This window comes from Osmerus eperlanus, chromosome 25, assembly GCF_963692335.1.
Source record: "Osmerus eperlanus chromosome 25, fOsmEpe2.1, whole genome shotgun sequence".
Lineage (NCBI taxonomy): Eukaryota > Metazoa > Chordata > Actinopteri > Osmeriformes > Osmeridae > Osmerus > Osmerus eperlanus.
This window is the reverse complement of record NC_085042.1, coordinates 3570067-3589050: the sequence shown is the minus strand read 5'-3', so window position 1 is coordinate 3589050 and position 18984 is coordinate 3570067. Positions and strand designations below refer to the sequence as shown.

Sequence of the window (18984 nt, the reverse complement as noted above, 5' to 3'; positions counted from 1 at the left end):
CTTTTGTTTACATTCACATTTAAAGGAATTCAAATAAAGTATTGTTAGATATTTTATTTAAGTTTGAAATCATGGGTGTTTACTGCATCAAATGTGGTTTATTGATGCATAGAGTTAATGGGAATCTGTCAATCTTCATATTTAATATTCAAGACTACTGTGCTTCAAGTTTCCCTTGCTGTAAAATTGCCCACCACTAGAGACACTGTTATTCAATGATCCAAGAGTAAGTTACAAATTACAAAGACCAGAATGTTGCTGCTGGTGGCCTTTCTTGGGTTCCTATCGGATGTACATTTCATTTATTAAACGGAAACTTCTGAGACCTATGTCTCTTTTTTTATTGATAAATGTTCTTACTTTTACATTCATCACAACTATTCAAATGAGCATCATGTGATTTAGTACAAATCGGTAAGAAAACAGCAGGTATTTGTGGTACTTACTCCAACAGATTGGTTGCCCAAAATCAGAGGAAGAAATGAAAAAATGAATAATATTTTATTCGACCACCATGCATTTATAATAGCCTATCGCATACTTTTAAGTTCAACCCGTTCTCGATTCATGCACGGAGCACGTTACACGCAGGCGTAGCGGTTGGGTAGCCACCTATGCTACTAACAGACGGACTAATTAGATCGGGCAGACAAACCCGTTCTTTGCCCTGAAAGAATGGCAATTTTTTTCTAAATGACTGACTCTATAAATTGAAATATGGAGTCGCGACAAAGCGGGCAATTGGCAGGTATTTGGTTTATGATGTTAAATCAAGTATCGTTTTGGGTGTACCGTTTTGCAGAGGTAGGCTAGCAATCCGACTTGTGCCCTGTGTCTGGTGCGGTTGTCAAACAGGCCGCAAATTGGATTTTGTTGCTGGGGAGGTGTCCTTTCACCTCGCTGCCAGTGCTAGCTAACGGCGTTAGCCAGCTTGCTTTATGATATGGGGTTGCTTGGGCTTGTCACAGGCACTTAGAGCCAGTGCATAAGGAAAGGACTAGCACTAATGGATAACTGTTTAACCAATTGGATATAGCTAGCTCGGTTGATCTTGCTAAAATATATCCCGCCTTCGAAGGTATGAGACATTTTGTTTTATCTATGAAGTATGATCATTCATCAGTTGTATTAGCTAGCGTGGCTAGAATGGTTCACATGGCTAACGTGGTGTCTGGTGGTACCCTGTTGTACTACACAGGTTAACGTCAGAATAATATTGGCAAACTAGCTGGCTTTCTGTTCGACTCCGACGTGACCCGTCGTCAAACATGAATAGAATAACTAGCTAAGCAAGATAAACCATATTGACTACCAAGCTGTCTATCACTACTAGGTAAAGTTTTGCATTTTGGGGTACATACAATGTAAGATGGGAAGCTTGCTGGCTGGATATTTGGACCTCAGAGCTTGTGATTACAGGAACGCCACCCTGTCAAATGAATGGCGCCAGTGGGTTTACAAACTAGCAATAGTGTTGGATACAGAGAACTGCTAAAATGGGCATTTTATTAGACATGATGCACAACAACGGATGCACATCTTGCATCTGAATTGCGATGTAGCGAGCTAGCTCATCCTCCACCACTAACAATGGTATTGCTAACCTACTAGCTATAGCTAATACTGTAGCAAATGTTGAGACAATGCTTTGCATCCATTTACCGTTACAGACATTTCTCATTTACATGTGTGGGATTGTATTTTGAAGGCATGGCCGTGGACCTGTGTGCTGCTCGGAACAGCACGCGAAGAAAAATGGATTCGGCAGGGGTTGGTGAAGGGACAATGGAGATAGTACCTTTGGAAATGTACGACTCAGCCAGAGCCAAAATAGACGCAAACCTAAGGTGGCTGTTCGCCAAAGCATACGGCATTGGTAAGATATTTCAGTATTTAACCATGAAACACACACCCTTTGTAACACACAACACGATCTGTTAGACGCCTTGCTCACGCCTTGTTATGGACACCTGTTGGGACATTGAAACACCCTGGATGCGCATAACCCGTTTTCAAGTTTGTTTACTTCTTTGTAAAGATGGTGTCATGCTGTACCGCTCAGTCTGAACAGAAACGAATTGGGTCTTTGGATGATACATTTCTTAGACTGTCATCGGCAAGTGTGTGGACAATGCAGAGCAAGATATTAGCTAGTTCCTTTCACCCTAAAATATATCAGAATAATTGACTGGCCTGTTGACGTCTTTTGTTTTGACGTATAGTCTGATAGACAGTGATGGGCTAGATCTCAGTGGCTAGGAGAGGCGAATGCGATGTTTTCCTTATATTACACATGCATTCTGATACCGTACTGCAATGAGTGTAAAAATGCATGCAATATCAACTGTCAACTAAGCGAGCTTAGTGTTGAGGAATATTGCATCATCCATGCTGTAACTAAAGGTGCATATGGCATTAGTACACACTTTGTCAAATGCATGTAGTAACATAGGGATTCCTAAGAATAGCAATCAGCCCAAAGCATAGCCTGGTTCCACTTAGCTGTGTACTGATCTGCTGGAGAACGTCGGGCTGTCGAGGGGACTTGTGTGAGACTGTTGACCTGATTTCTCCCAGAGCACAGTGCTCTGGTTCAGCATTTTTAATTGCTAAACAGTGGGGTCAGAGCAGTGTGTCATGGGGTGTGCACCTTAAATGGGAGGAGCCCTAATGGTGCCCAATCTAGTGTTCCCATTAATATTGATCCAAGGTTTCTTAGCAACAGCCAAGGTAGCAGTAGGCATTAAGTAAAGTAAAGTTAAGTAAGGGAGTCAGGTCGCTGAGCGGTTAGGGAAGCGGGCTAGTAATCTGAAGATTGCCAGTTCGATTCCCGGCCGTGCAAAAATGACGTTGTGTCCTTGGGAAAGGCACTTCACCCTTCTTGCCTCGGGGGGGAATGTCCCTGTACTTACTGTAAGTCGCTCTGGATAAGAGCGTCTGCTAAATGACTAAATGTAAAATGTAAATGTAAGTTGAACTGAAACTATCCTTCTGCTAAGGATCCAGATTTAGACATGGCATCTTGACAGCGTCCTCAAACTTTGGAACGAAAACGATGTATTTGCTTCTTAAATATCGTTTTTCCTTGCTGTAGCCATTACAGAGATTTCACAATGTCACTCGGCCAAGACTTTTAATGGGAGACCAAATGCAGGCCTTGAGCCCCTCTCAGGGTTGGCACGCCCCCGCGCTTGCATCCTCCATGCTGCCCCCTCATGCTCAAGCATTTGCGAGTACGTTTAAACGCACGCGACGGTCAACTTGAACTTGGACCGTCGCTCCCATGCATGGGCCTCAGAGCCCAAGCGGCCTAATTGGCCCTGACGAGCTGAGCTGCCTGCCACTCCTCTGCCTCTGCAGAACGTCCCGTCTGTGTGCCAGCCTGGCCAGGAGCCTTAAGCGGATGACATCCCAGCACAGCTGGACAACAGAGCCCATCCGCGGGAGGGCTGGATGGGACTGAGATCACAACCGGGATGATGGTAGAACCATACCCACGGCTGGCCAGTAGAGATGTGCGACAGTAAATGATTCCCCCCCCCCTGAAGGGAAGCATGTTTACTCAGCCAGGTAATGCTGTATCGTGAAGAGTGCGGTTGCGGTCGGCTGCAGAGATTACTGCTCGTCGGAGGTTTTGCACATGTCGATGGCACATTTGCATTCTGGGTACCCGTGGAGGCTGTTAGAGCTGCAAACGTGTTTGCATGCGAGTGTGTGTGTGTGTAATGTACCCCGTCATTTAATACCTGCCTGATTCAGCTACCGTCGACCTGTGTGTGAGTCAGAGCAGAGTCCGTTTCTGGAGAGGCTCTGTGTGGTGACGTGGGTTAACTGGACCATCTTCCAGCCCTGCCCGTAGACCACCTGCCCTCCCAGCAGTAGACCCCCCCACCACTCCCCTCCTCCCTCCCACCCTCCCCAGCAGTTAAATATTTTAGCCGGGCTGGGGGGGCGGGGCAGCCTCTGCCACACAGAGTCACCGTCTCTGGGGTGAAGTGAGTCGTGAAGACCCCGTCCGGGGGCCAGACACCTTTTGTTTCCCCAGCAATCAGCCTTTCTGTTGTGATGCCTGAACCTCGCTGACTCGGTGGCGATTGGGCTCAGGCCCCTCCGTTGATGCCCCTTAATGTGGAAAAGCAGCGCAGGCTGGATGCATAACAAGCTTGTTATCCCCTTTTAAGGGGGCTTTCAGCGGTGCTGGCTTTCCGTTGCGAGGCAGGATCTCCAGGATTGATGTGCTGTAGGTCATTTATCATGAGCGGCACTGTCTGCTTGGTCAGCTGACGTCTTCACCGTGCACCTGTGTGGCGGTACGGGTTGGGCAGCGTGTGTTAGTCTTCTCGCTGCACGCGTGCTGGTCACGATTTGCGAGAGGACGAAAGGATAGCATATTCATATTCCTCTTCATGTTCCTGAAGAGGATTTTGCCTAGTTTGTGTTACAAGCAGTACATCGAGTCAATCTAGCACCATGATTGTGCCTGCCTGTATTCTGTTGTTGGGCAGAAGTTGAAAGAAGAGAAGCCTTCCTTGCTGTTTATAGGGAAAGGAGAAGACTATGAGAGGAGCTATCTGTCAGAGGCTAGAGCAGAAGTCAAGGATGAGAACATTCAAATCTGAATAATGGAGTTGGATTATTTTTACTGGCCGCAGCACCTGCGTTTGGGTAAAGTGCATTTGTGTCCTGTTGGACGTTCCCCTACCTCCCCCAGCCTAATGGTTATGATCTTGTTTAAAGAGGCCAGACTCCTTTCCTTATAAGGTATTTTTCTGGTTTTCTACATGACTTCATCCTTCAAACAGAGCAGCCTGTTCTTTTCCAAGCCCCTGGCTTGTAGGCTTTTGTTATCGTGCTGGCGGACCCTGTGTACTAAGTACCTGAGCTGTATAGTGCTTGAAGTCTGTGTTTACCAGCTACCGTACCAGAGAAGAACCAACAGGCTGTTGTTTAACGCTGTAGTACCAGCCTGTTGTTGTACTGCTGTTGTTGTATTGCTGTCGTACTGTCATCAGTAAGTACCGAGGACATCTAACCCTTGACACATAGAAATGCTGCTCCAAGCTCTGCTAGCATTTGCTGCTGCAGATGTCGACCAAGTGTTGACGTCAGGGCCAGCCACCCATGTTAAGAGCAGGGGTGAACACAGGAGGATTATACCGCGTCGTTGCTACACTAGCTCCACCCACAAACAAAATATAAAGTCATCTACAGTGCAGGACCCTTCTCCTACACAACACGTCCTGTGCCAAAAGACTGCTTTCGTCACAGTCTCATTTCAGAACACGAGAGCGTGAGCCAAAACATGGGAAGACCTACTTACAGTCCTCCTCGATCACAGATCAAACCATCCGCCTGCCCTTCACCAAAACGACGGCCCCCTGAACGCCGTGTCTAGCCTCATTCCAGGGCTGACCGCCGTGATTGTCCCAGCCGTACCCCCTCACCTCTCCCCCTCCTCCCACCAGACCACATCCCGGAGGACCTGCGGGACCCGTTCTACACAGACCAGTACGACCAGGAGCACATCAAGCCCCCCGTCATCCAGATGCTGCTGTCGGGCGAGCTGTACCGCCGCGTGTGCGCCCTCATCCTAAAGACGGGCCAGGCGGCCGCGCTGCAGTCGCACCTCTCCGTCATCCAGGCGCTCGCCCGCAAGGGTATCTACGTCACCGAGGGCGACGGCTCGCCCGTGGCCGCGGACGACCTGGCTGGCATGCCCATCAAGATGGTGAGCGGGGTGGGGGGGGGGGGGGTTGGATTGGTGGGGGATGGGGGGGAGGGATGGATGGACAGATGGATGCATGGAGGGATGGACAGATGGATGCATGGAGGGATGAATGCACAGGATGGATGGATGGATGCATGGAGGGAGGGAGGGAGGAATGCATGGCTGGACTGACGGCCGCATGGTGTTTCAAGTCGGTGTGTTTGGTTCAGACCGTGTAGGTGTGGACCAGCCTGTCCCAGACACAGTTACATGACGCTACAGGAAGTCAGCCTCCGCAGCAGCAGATAGCACGACAGGTAACAGAGGTCACTTCCTGTTCCAGAATGATCTCATCTCATTAACGAGTAAAAGGAGCTATTGTTCCCCACCTATCTCCTTCTGGCATCTCGGCACAGGATGAGCCTTTTTAACCTGCGGGTTTATCCCTAGTGATGGCCTTGCTAGCTGTGCTTCCTTAAATGTGGGGGTCAGGTGGCTGAGCGGTGAGGGAATCGGGCTAGTAATGCGAAGGTTGCCAGTTCGATTCCCGGCTGTGCCAACTGACGTTGTGTCCTTGGGCAAGGCACTTCACCCTACTTGCCTCGGGGGAATGTCCCTGTACTTACTGTAAGTCGCTCTGGATAAGAGCGTCTGCTAAATGACTAAATGTAATGTACGCTTTTAATATTCAATAAAGGGGGATTGATTGAGTGTGAGGGGTGCAAAAGTTAGTAGATGGTCGTCGTGGTTGCAGTCTGTGTCCAGTCAGGCTGGGCGCCAGATGTTTTATGGAGCTGTGCTCGCCTGTCTGACCCAGCGGACCTGACCAGACCTGGTAATGTTTCACAGCTGAGCTCTGGCTACGCATTCGTGTCCAGTCCACCCAGGGCCACGCCCTTTCAACACGCTAGCTGCATTACCACAGGTTAGATGTCAGCACCAGTTGGTCTTTGCTCATATGGGATGACATCCAGCCTTTTTTCCCCCCAAGACACACTTTAATATAGCAACGTGGCCACCAGAGCTTTTAAACAGTCTGTCCTCCATTGTTGCCATGGAAACTTGGACCAAAGACGAGGCTGGCTTCCTTGGCCGGCTGGTCTGGCATGTGTCTGGGGCGTGGATGTATGTTTTCAACAGTAGGCGAGGCTTGAGTCGCTGGAAGGAAGAGCGGAGCTTTCTAAGACGGGATGAGACAACCTGCCGGATGCTGACTTGAGGCGATGTTACCATGGCGACATCCATGTTCCTGGTGTGCACCCCCAAGGGTGTGTGTGTGTGTGTGTGTGTGTGCGTGTGTGCGTGCGTGCGTGCGTGCGTGCGTGCGCGTGCGTGCGCGCGCGTGTGCGAGTAAGAGAGATCAGTACCTGATGAGGGGAATCTGAGAGCATCCACACTAAACAGGCTGAAACGACTGTCAGAGTACACTACTGTATTGTGTAGTTCAGTTAGTTACCATCGGACCAGTTCCCCGTCTGACCCATGTAAACACACCCCCGTGCCTCCCCTCTGCCCCCCCAGAGCGCCCACATCCCCATGATCGATGCCCTGATGATGGCCTACACGGTGGAGATGATCAGCATCGAGAAGGTGGTGGCCTGCGTCAAGCGCTTCTCCACCTTCAGCGCCTCCAAGGAGCTGCCCTTTGACCTGGAGGACGCCATGGTCTTCTGGATCAACAAGGTGACTCTCTCTCTCAACGCTCTCTCTCTCTCACTCTATCTCTCTCTCACTCTCTCACAGAGAGAGAGCTGCTGCCAATACTTCAAGTTATAACCAGCCTATGGAGATATTAACTCATCACACGGATACGAATGAACGGTAGACTGTTGGCAGCATTTGTCTTCACGCTCAGCCAGACTCCAGAGAGACAGCCCCGTGTGACCCCCCTGCCCCCCCCCCCCCCCCCCCCATCCCGGCCCTCTCCACAGCTACGTCTCCAGGGTAACCAGGAGAGCTAACTCCTCGCTTGTCCTCCGCAGGTCAACATGACGATGAGGGAGATCACCGAGAGAGAGCTCAAAGCCAAGCAGCACCCGCTGGACTCCCCCAGCCACCACAAGGTAAAGGAGCCGCACAGCTCTCCAGTCGCCAGCCCCACTACTAGAACACCGGCCGACTGCTGCTGCTCGGAGCCAAAATGGCCGACGAGCAGCGGCGATAACCGATGTCGTCGTAAGCGGCATGTTGGTTTAACCTTTTTATTTGTCTGGTTCGGCATTTCCCAAGACAAAGCTGAACGGCCTTCTTGAAACAATCAGCGGTTTGTAATGGCATTTTGTCCCAGGTAACATTCAGGAGTGGAAAGAACCTGGAATCGGATTCAGTTTTTCCTGACCTTTTGGCCTATTGACCTTTTGACTCCTAACCCCTCCCCACCCCCTGTGTCTCCCCCCCCCCCCCCTTCCCTCTGTCCCTGCCGTCTGGATAGTCTCCCTCCAAATGGTATTGGAAACTAGTACCTGTAAGTTGGATGTTAGTCGTCCCCCCCCACACTTGCACCCAGGCACGTCCAACACTACTGGAAACGATTCCAACCTGCCGCAGTGTTTGATGCAGCCTGCCTGGTGCCACAGCACCAGGAGATTGTTCCAGAAGGGAGAACTCCACCCTCTGGGTTCTCCAGGCAAGCCAGGCTTAGTCAAACACGTATGAGTCTGAGAGGGCTTCCAGTACTGTTCTGACACCCAGGCCTGTTGCACGTATAGTCCTGTGTCGATGTGTTCTCACACACACGCACACACACACACGTGCACACATACACACGCGCCACCATGACTCATCCAGACCATCGTGTGCTGCTTGTCGCTGTGCTCGGGGCACGAGTGGCGCTCCAAAACGGCGCCCAAGCTTCCTCCGTGTCGTTGTTGGGGCAGTGTTGTCGTGCTGGGATAGGTTCTGTGTGTGTTTTTGGGGATGAAAAGGAAAGAAAAACCCTGCGCTTTGTCTCATTTCAAGCTCTGTCCGTTTTATGTAACCGTGTCTGAGAGGGGGAGAGGGAGGATGTGTGAAGACAAAGGTGCGAAAAGAGGATATTGGCTGTCAGCAGAGCCAATCCTCCTTTGGCCACCCGTGTCGTTCTCAGTCGCTCATCAACATAAGAACACCCCAAGAACATCCCGCCCCTTCACTATCTGTGCCACCCTGCCCAATTAGCTACCCACAAGTGGCCAACACCCAAGTGACAGTCCACGGCTGCCAATCTGTGACTTCCATGTCACCCTGCCATATCAATATTGCTCCACTCCGCCCCACCCATCTCCACACACACACACACACACACACAAAGGGTCTGATTCAGGAGAGTGGAACGTTAACACTGAAACAGCGTTCAGATAGAAACGTAGTGATAAAGACCTGACTCACTCAAGTCTTAGGCGTGTTGAGAGGGAGGGAGAGAGAGAGAGAGACTCGGCCAGGTCTAGTCAGTGCTTTTCTATCTGTGTGCATTGCCAACGTTGCACCTCCTGTGAGAAATACCCCCTTCTCCCTCCCCAAGCTTGCGTGCGTTCTGGCTGCCCTGCTCACTAGCGTCTCGCTGTCTCCCCCCGGTGGCCAGGTGCGGTACCGCCGGGAGCAGGGTTCGGGGCGCCAGCTGTCGTACTTCCCCCTGCTGGAGGACCTGATGAGGGACGTGTGTGACGGCGCAGCGCTGCTCACCCTGGTCCACTATTACTGCCCCGACCTCATGAAGCTGGACGGTATGGACACACACACACACACACGCTCACGTTGTCGTAAGGGTAGCACTCCCAAGTGCTGTGGCTCAGGGACGCTTGTCATTCACACTGAACGCAAGGCATCATGTCCGGAGGATTTATCCCCGACTCGGAACAACCTCATTCCCAACGGAGCAGAACCTCGCTCGGCTAGCATGAAACACTTCTCCGCCAGAAGGCCGCTAGTAGTCGAGACGTCTCCAACCGTGCTCCATCCTGAAGTAACCCGGTGTGTGCGCGTCTGTCCCCAGACATCTGCTTGAAGGAGGTGACCTCGATAGCAGACAGCCTGTACAACATCCAGCTGCTCAAGGAGTTCGCCAACGAGTATCTGAACAAGAGCTTCTACCTGAGCATGGAGGACATGCTCTACGCTCCCATGGTGCTGAAGGTGAGCTGTCGCACAGACGAGGCCACCAGGGAACCCACAGAGGGGGAACTCGGTGAGCGTGAACGCACCCGAATGTGCTCGCGCGGTTCTCTGACCGTGTTGCCTGTGTTGCAGCACAACGTCATGGTGTTCATCGCCGAGCTCTTCTGGTGGTTCGAGACGGTGAAGCCGGACTTTGTCCAGCCCAGGGACGTCCAGGAGCTGAAGGACGGTAAGAGCCGGAGACGTTGTGAGCGCGTGTCGTTTTCGTCTGAGGCTGGCAGTGGCTAGCTGGGAAAAGCTGGTCCACCTGAATGACAAGGAAGCACTGCGGTCAAACGAATTCCTGCGCACGACAAGAGGGCTAAGCGGCTCGCTCATGCTCTATATATTAACGACATTGGTCGCATGTATTGTCCCTTTATCGTGGCACAGTTTACAGTAACATGCTGATGTCGATTACCAGAACGCAGACAGGAAACACCTAGGCATAGACCCGCCCTTAGTAACTCATATCCTTTTGATTGGCTGTCCTGTCCTGTCACAGTCCGAGCCATAGCTCAGCCGAAGAGTGCCCGTCCCTCGGTTCCCATCTCCAACGCCACCAAGCGGAGCTTCCTGGTCACGCCGGGGATCTGCGAGGTCTCGCTCTCGGCCCAGAGCAGCCCAGAGGCCTGTAACAGGTACTTCCTGCACCCCGAAGACTCGGAGCATCTGTAAGTCTCTCCTTAAGCTTCTAACTCCTTAACCTTCTGACCCTTACCCCTCAACCCCCCCTATCTCCTTAACCTTCTAACTCCTTAACCTTCAAGTTCCTTAACCTTCTCAACCCCCCTATCTCCTTAAGCTTCTAACTCCTTAACCTTCTAGTTCCTTAACCTTCTAACTCCTTAACCTTCAAGTTCCTTAACCTTCTACACCCCCCTATCTCCTTAAGCTTCTAACTCCTTAACCTTCTAACTCCTTAACCTTATAGTTCCTTAACCTTCTAACTCCTTAACCTTCTGACCCTTACCCCTCAAACCCCCTATCTCCTTAACCTTGTAACGCCTTAACCTTCTTACTCCTTATCCCTCTTAACCCTCTAAGGGGAGGGAGGTCGTTCTTTAATCACTGCCATAGAGTATGACAACATTCTGCTAAAATACAGATCATGGCAATAATGAACATTTCGAAAGTGTTCTCTGAGCCGATCGGGTTCCAAAGGACTTTCCTCGAGAAGCCTTGCACAGTTGGGACTGCTGACTGGCAGTGCTGGGGTGATGGTGATGGTGATGGACTGACACTACTGTTGTGCTGTGTTCCTCACTCCTGTCTTTTTCAGTCCCAAAGGGGGTTCAGCCTTCAGCCCCTCGCACCCTCTCCTCCCTCTGAGACAGAGACAGCAGAAACAGCACGGAGAGGATGCCTCTGGTAAGACCTGCACACACCACATGCACTACTGTCATATACTAAATGTCCAGGTAGTACACTACTAAAGACCCAGGTAGTACACATAGAAAATGTTGGATTGTGTTTCTCTTTCCCTCTCTCCGTCCAGGCCTCAGACTCCGTTCCAACTCCCTGACCCATGCGGAGGGTCAGTCCAGGGGTGCAGGAGTGGTCTGCTCTGACAGGAGACCCAGGTAAGGGAAGCCAGGCCACCTCTGCTACTGTCTCCTCATGATCGGCCGCTCAGAGAGGGGAGTTGTCATGTTGCCCCTCCACTGTCTCCCCCTCCAGGCCGATGTCCACTTTAAACCCCCACACTTTCCACTCTGCCACCGATAGCGATGTCGACGTGGCCTCTGGAGACAGCGTGAGCCTGGCCCGCTCCATCAGCAAGGACAGCCTGGCGTCCAACGTCGTCAACGTCACGCCCAAGCACCAGGCCTCGCAGGTCCCCCAGGCCCACCAGGCCCAGGCGGGCCCTCGGAGGGTCAACGGCCACAGCCTGCTGGCCAACGTCAGCATGGAGGACCAGGAGGTGGAGGAGCTGGCGGTGGCGCCCCCTGCTGTGCAGCCCGGCGTTCCCACGTCCGGCGCCGCCGGGTCGACACCGTCCCCCTCCGAGGCCAAAACGGACAGCTTTTACCTAGAACCACTAATGCCTGCCGTGTTGAAACCGGCGAAAGAGAAGTCTGTTTGCCTGAACAAGGAGGAGGAGAGTGGGGAGGCCAGATCTCTGGGGAGGGGCTTTCTACGGAGAGGAGAGGGGCCGGTGGCTGCAGCCAGGAGGAAAGCCCCCATCAGCCTTAACCAGACCTTTTCCCCCACAACTAGCAGGGAGTTGAGTCTGGTTGAAGAGCTGTCCCTGGAGGGTTCTCCAGCAGCCCCAGGGCCTCTCAGACCCCCGTCCCCCAGTGGCGTGGACCCTTCATCCAGGGAGCCGGCCGAGGGCTTCTACCTCCACTCGGACCAGGAGGAGTCCGTTCAGGACCTGGAGCTGGAGGACGTGGACGAGGAAGACCTGGACGAGGCCCTCACCATCAAACACCCGCCCCTGTCCAGGAAGGCCTTCGAGGAGGACGAGGAGTCGGCCAAGCTCCAGGAGGACATGAACGTGAAGGAGCACCAGGACAAGGACGGCGACGGGGGCAGCGGGCGCTCCAGCCCCTGCCTCAGCGCCCACTCGCAGGCCAGCAGCCTGGCCAGCGGCGCCGTGCGCATGACCTCCTTCGCCGAGCGCAAGGCCCACCAGCAGCGCTTCGGCAGCAGCCACGACCTGCGCTCCAGCGCCTCCAGCTCCCAGAGGACCACCCCAGATGGCTCCGAGTGCAGCGGGCCCCTCAGCCTGGGCTCCTCCTGGAGGCTGAAGAGGGACCAGAGCCCCTCCTCACCGCAGGGGGCCCGGCTGGGCAGCGGCGACGCCGGCGGCAGCGGCGGCGGAGGAGTCAACATGCTAGCCTCGGAGCTGGTGCAGCTCCACATGCAGCTGGAGGAGAAGCGCCGGGCCATCGAGCACCAGAAGAAGAAGGTGGAGTTGCTGTCAGCCAGGCAGAGGCAGAAGCTGGGCAAGGCCGCGTTCCTCCACATCGTCAAGAAGGGCAAGAGCGACACGCTTCCCGGCCCGCTCAAGACGGCCGAGCCGCGGTCCAGGGAGAAGCCCGGCGCCGACGGAGGGAGCGGGTCCCCGGACGACTTGCGCGCGGGCGCGCTGAGGCGGGCCCCGTCGCCGGGCCGCTTGGAGTCGGAAAAGGGCGAGGAAGAACTGGATCTAAACGAGTGCAACCGCTCCATCGACATGCTCAACGAGGCCATCGGCAGCATCCAGCAGCAGATGATGCAGCTGTCCCTTCAGCAGGACCTCCTCATGAAGCAGAACGTGCAGCCCCCCACCGCCGTCACCCCCGCCGACAAGGCCGGCGACCCCAAGGTCAACCCCGCCGTCCACTTCGTCGATTCGGGAGTCGCCCCTCTCCGGAAACCACCCAAGCTGAGCTCAGCCAGGGGCGCCAGGTCCAAACCCTCGGAGCTGAAGCTGGCTAAGGAACAGGGCCGGCAGGCGTCGCGAGCCCTCACCCCCACTCAGAGCCTGGATGCCGGGCCTCACCCGAGGCTGCACCCCGGGGGGCGCTCCCCCAGGACGGAACACCCCAACCCCCCCAGAGCCGCCTCCGCCGGAGAGACAATCAGCACAGCGGAAAAAGCCGGTGGCCATCTTCGAAGTTCCTCCTTCCGGCTTCACGATGAGGCTAACATGCGTCTGCCCGTGCGAGTCGACCTAGCAACCGTCGCCACCCCCGAAGTGTCCTTCGACGAGTGCCTGTCCAGCACGCTCAGGGAGTCTGAGCTCAACTCCTCGGACGGCTCGGGGAAGGAGAACGTGCCGGAAGAAGAGGCGGCGGCGCGCAGCAAGGCCCACCTGATCGAGGTGGACCTGTCTGACCTGAGGGACCCCGAGGAGGACGGGGGCCAGGTGGGGCACGACAGCACTGCCGAGGGAGGCGACGGGGAACAGAAGTCTGGCTTGGGCTTCTTCTTCAAGGTAATGTGTGTGTGTGTAAGAACACTGACAGTTTGGTTCACATCAAGGGGACACATCTTCTCCCAGCAGTAACTTAGCAATCTGTAGTAATGTTGTGTATAGTACCGGAAATAATTTCTTAGGAAGTACATTTCAACGCCTGTTGTGTGTGCTGACCTCCTGCTCCAGGATGAACAGAAGGCCGAGGACGAACTGGCTAAGAAGCGAGCGGCCTTTCTCCTGAAGCAGCAGAAGAAGGCCGAGGAGGCCCGTCTACGTAAACAACAGCTGGAGGTTGAGACCGAGTTCAAACGAGACGAGGTCAGGTACGTCTCGCCTTTCACCAACCAGAGCACAGCTACCAGGCAGAAGATGCCCTCTTCAACTGACTTGAATTTCATATTTTTTTCACTTTACTTATCCTGAGGTAAACTCAACCTGGCTCCATAGCTGGGGGATACCTCCACCTCTCATTGACTTTGGCTTAATACCACTGTTCCAGACACAGCAAAAGTTGTAAAGAGATATAACTGTGGCCGTTTGTCTCTCCTCAGGCGCAAGGCTGAGGAGGACCGTCTCAGGAAGGAGGAGGAGAAGACCAGGAGGGAGCTCATCAAGCAGGACTACCTCCGGAGGAAGCAGAAGGAGATATTTGAGGAGCAGGGCGTGACCAAGCCCGCCAAGCCTACCAAGCCCTCCAAGAAACAGAGACCCAAGCCCGTCCTCAGGGAGGAGTCCTCCAGCGACACCTTCTCCAAGTGCTCTTCTTCCACCCGTGAGTAACTCTCCGTTTAGAACGAGCTAATTCTGTGTTCCGAACGACCCAGTCCTGGTCCAGTAGGGTTCTGGTGTGTGTACTTGGACATTTTCAGCAATGGTTTCACCTCAGCACATGATTATTTGAAGGATGTCTCCCACAGTTTGCAGATGGTCAGAATGGCTTTCCTGTGTGTATAAGGACACTGTATGTGACTCTGTGTGTGTGTGTTGTGTAGCTGACAACCTGAGCAGTGCCCAGTCTGGCTCCAGTCTGTCCCTGGCCTCGGGCGCAACCAACGAGGCTGACAGCGTCAACTCTGGAGGAGCAAGCTCTCAGCGGTAAGCTCAGACCACCCGTGTGTGTGTTTGTTTTGCTTGTGTTCTGGTGTGGGCGGTCAGTGTGTGTTTTGTTTGTGCGTGCTCTGTGTTCGACGTCTCACCGCGGTGCTCTCGGTTTCCCAGGGGAGAATCGGTGGAGTCGATCCCTGGGTTGAGTCGCAACGCCAGTCGCAACGCGGAGAGGGACTGGGACAACGGCTCCACGGCTTCCTCCATCACCTCCATGGCGGAGTACACCGGTAAGCAGGCCAATGCGGAATCCCTCAGCAACCAAGAACCTCACCTGTGCAGCTGTGTAAAAGCTTTACAGGTTTTCTTCCTTATTTGCTGGTCTGACTTCAGTTCCCTCTTCTGGTTTGTCTGTCAGGTCCCAAGCTCTTCAAAGAGCCCAGTGCCAAGTCCAACAAGCCAATCATCCACAACGCCATCTCCCACTGCTGCCTGGCGGGAAAGGTCAACGAGCCCCAGAAGCTCGTCATCCTCGAGGTGAGCACACGAACGCCATCCCCTAAACCCTGTCCCCAGTCAGGTCAGCCACACCCCACCCCGGATCGACACGGGTTAGCAATCCTTCACAACCAAGATGGTGGAATCAGTGAGGATTACCGGATTAATTATCGACCTCCTTCTCTTTTAGCGGTTCTAATCTGATGATGATGACGAACTCTCACGATGCTTTATCCATCCCCAGGAGCTGGATAAGTGCGAGTCCAACCACCTGATGATCCTGTTCCGGGACGGAGGCTGTCAGTTCCGAGCGCTCTACACCTACCTGCCAGACTCGGAGGAGATCCACAAGCTGACGGGAAACGGCCCCAAGAGCATCGGCAAGAAGATGATCGACAAGCTCTACAAGTACAGCTCAGACAGGAAGCAGTTCACCGTCATTCCCGCCAAAACGGTGTCGGTCAGCGTGGACGCCATCACCATCCACAACCACCTGTGGCAGGTCAAGAGGAGCACCGTGCCAAAGAAAAGCGGGAAATAACCCGAAGCCGAACCGCGTCCTGGGAGCACAGCCCAGAAGCAACCCTTCAACCACCTTCGATCTCCTGGATAGATTGCATTGAAGTCCGTACTGCCACGAAAACCTTCCCCGAGACAAAGTCACACACACCTGTATAACGAGAGTGTCTGCGGCTACTGGGGATGGTGTGTGAACAGACCGAACCATAGGTTTCGGTTACCGATAAGGTGGCCGTAGATGGGAGAAGGGCATCGATGCAGATGAAATCCTCCTAGATCTTAATGGGATCTGTCCAGGATGCTGTTGGGTCGTCTGGTTTTAATACCGACATGAGCATGTGGGCATTTAGTCTTGTTTTTTTTATTTTTCTCTCATGGTGGATTCGTTTTTACTTGAAGTATTTGTTGGTTTGGCAATGAGGGTCAGGAGCTCTTCCGCAACACTACCAGTCCCCACGTTTCTGGAAAGTGGAGGGGTGCCTGAGCTTGAACGCACCTCGGGGCCGAACCCAGCCAGGACGTGCTGCTACAACAATCTCTCCAGAATGACTATCATCCGACAAGCATTGCCACCTTTGCCTCACCAGTCGACTCTAAACGTGCTGCTCTGAACTGTCCCCCCCACCCACCCATCCACCACCCAGTTATATCTGTATAACTGTCTCCCAGGACCCCCTCCCCTCCTCCCAAGTCATCCATTGTTTGGCCTTCACACATCGTGGTACTGTTGTTTATACATTCAACCGCTATTAGAAGCAGATCAGCTGTAGCACTGGTGTTTCTAGGATTTACGATGGTCGTTTTAAATACTTCTATCTCGCCTTTATCCCCTTCGCGCGGAGTTATCGAAGGGGACCAACGATGGTCTTTGGTACAAAAATGTCATTTTGATTTGTAAGTGTGTTTTTTCAACTAAGCGGTGTGCTGTAGTATCCAAGCTGATGCGCGTTTCATCACAACACTAGAGCTAGTCGTGTTTCTCCACCGGGCACTGTCCTGTAGAAAGGTGCACTCATCACGTTTCAAAGGCTTCCATCATGCAATTCTTTACTCCTTCATTCCTTCTCTCCATGAGCTGTCTGCTAGCTCACTGAGAGGCTGGGCTGTAGCATATTTATAATGGGTTACTCTGTGCTGGACTGTGGCTTAATTATTTACCCACATTAAAGAACATTCCTGAAAGGTGTCCACAAACACTGCCACTGTTTATGTGTCTATTCATGTGTGCTTTAGAACCCCGCGTTAGCGACAAGAGCAACTGAGTGTTGCACACGTGCACTTTAACTGCTGATAAAAGTAGAATTTGATGAAGCTGGTCGGTTCATGGTTATCAAACTAATGTAGACGGTATCGTGAACTGAACTGCTGTGTGCTCCAACCCAGAACGCAACCTGTTGCAACACTGCAATCATAACACTGACCAGTAAACTGAAAGGGCCTCCTTTCGAGAACTACTGCTGTTTCCAAAAAACGTAGAATACTTGATTATAATTTGGTTTATTTTTTATACATCATTTTGTGTGTTTTGTTTACTAAAAGATTGTATTGGGATTGATCACCATTTTTGTTACACTAGTGTAAATTTCATCCTTGATTTTAACATTTTTTTCATACCATAACATATATTTATTTTTAAAAGAAAGCACTGAAACTGAATAAACTTTCAAAGGAAAAAAAACCAAAACACTTTCATTTCTTTTCATTTCCCACATTGTCTGTTTTCAACTGTACCGTTTGTTAATTTTTTGCATAATTTCAGATCACATTTCAAGCATGTTAACACGTCACCAAACAACAGATGCATGCTTAGTTTTGGTGTTTCAGAAAACACATGCAGCCTGTTCCAGTGTGGAGGAAGGACATGGTTACACCCAGATACGTCATTAGTCTCATCTTGACATTTCTTCTTTTGTCTTTCAAACCTTTTAAACTGGTAGATATAAACGAGAAACATGTTTATAATAAAGCTACGTCCAATACTGAGTTGATGGAAGGGGCTGCCTGGTTTTATGTCCCCCAGGATCTTTTGGTCTTCCACTCTACCACTCAACTGGAACAACCTGGCCCCTCATGCTCAACACCAGCACTCATAACCATGGTAAACACCTGCAGATACATACCCACCATAGCAACCGCTCTCAGCATGAGGTTCACATCAAGTATTCAGCGATACACAGAAGGTCTATGTACTATTTGAAGTTTGGTTGCTTGTGTCAGACAAATTTGGATTCATAAGTTGAGACAACACAGCTGTTATAGATTCTTAAAACCTGGCTGACTGGATGACATCTGTAATAGCTGACCATGAATGGTAAGTTCTAGTTGTTAATGGAGGAATTGTAGCTCCGTGAAGTGCTTTGGTACATTTGTTGTGTGTTCCACAGCTGTTGCAGTGGTCGTTCTTTGTTTATCTGTGGGATTGGTGGACTCTCAATGTACAAAAGATTTGGAATCTTACATCTGTCAACATATTCCACAAAGTAAGACACATTTACAAACAAATGTATCTGAAATTGAGACATACTTTAACGTGACGTTCTGATGCCTTGAGTATCTTGTGCTTCAGGTTTTCCAACAGGATTGTCCTCCCTGGTCTTCATAATGTCGAATGTGGGGGAGATCAACTCCAGTGTTTTCCACAGTGACAGCCTAACGTCAGTGATCAGATTTAATTTTGTAGGGGCTGGAATCACAAACATTTCTGCCGGAGGGATGAGTTCATTCAGTCATCTCACTAACCTGGTTTTGGACAACAACCTCCTCTCGAACTTCACCCCAACCTGGCTCAGCCAGCCAGCCCGCCTCAGTCTCCTCAGTCTCCCTGGAAATCACATTGAGGTTCTGGAAGGGTCCATGCTTAATGCTCTAACCGGTCTCACCAGTCTTGACTTGGCCAGAAACCAGATTAGGACCATAGCTCCTGGTAGTTTTGCATTCCAGCCCCATCTGTCCAGCCTGGACCTCTCAGGGAACCTACTGACCCATGTTGACCCTCAGGTCTTCCTGCCTCTCAACTCGACCAGGATCCGCCTGGATGGGAACCCCTGGCACTGCTCCTGTGAAGCAGAGGACTTTGTCTGTTTTCTTAGAGGTGTGAAGTGTATTCCTTAAAATGTATGATAAACAAAGCCAGTGGTATCAGTGGGCAGGGTACCCACCCAATCAAAAGTTAGGAAGA

At 52.0% G+C, this 18984-nt stretch overlaps 1 protein-coding gene across 6 annotated transcripts; it reads left to right on the top strand.

The window, feature by feature from the left end:
- The first annotated feature begins 197 nt into the window (after positions 1-197).
- Positions 198-17789, top strand: LOC134012262 (calmodulin-regulated spectrin-associated protein 1-B-like). 6 transcript variants are annotated; one of them, XM_062452020.1, is made up of 18 exons: positions 198-414; positions 1709-1876; positions 5466-5728; positions 7229-7390; positions 7690-7770; positions 9267-9408; positions 9678-9817; positions 9932-10028; positions 10344-10512; positions 11121-11209; positions 11337-11421; positions 11519-13763; positions 13932-14068; positions 14297-14517; positions 14738-14840; positions 14964-15079; positions 15208-15326; positions 15532-17789. In XM_062452020.1, exons 2-18 carry the CDS (start codon positions 1711-1713, stop codon positions 15826-15828), a joined length of 4632 nt encoding a protein of 1543 aa, XP_062308004.1. In that variant the 5' UTR covers positions 198-414; positions 1709-1710; the 3' UTR covers positions 15829-17789. The 6 variants fall into 6 exon arrangements, with proteins under 6 accessions (XP_062308004.1, XP_062308002.1, XP_062308005.1 ...); XM_062452018.1 differs by lacking the exon at positions 198-414 and adding an exon at positions 516-748 and having other exon boundaries at positions 10344-10479; XM_062452021.1 differs by lacking the exon at positions 198-414 and adding an exon at positions 516-748 and having other exon boundaries at positions 11567-13763.
- Positions 17790-18984: the final 1195 nt, after the last annotated feature.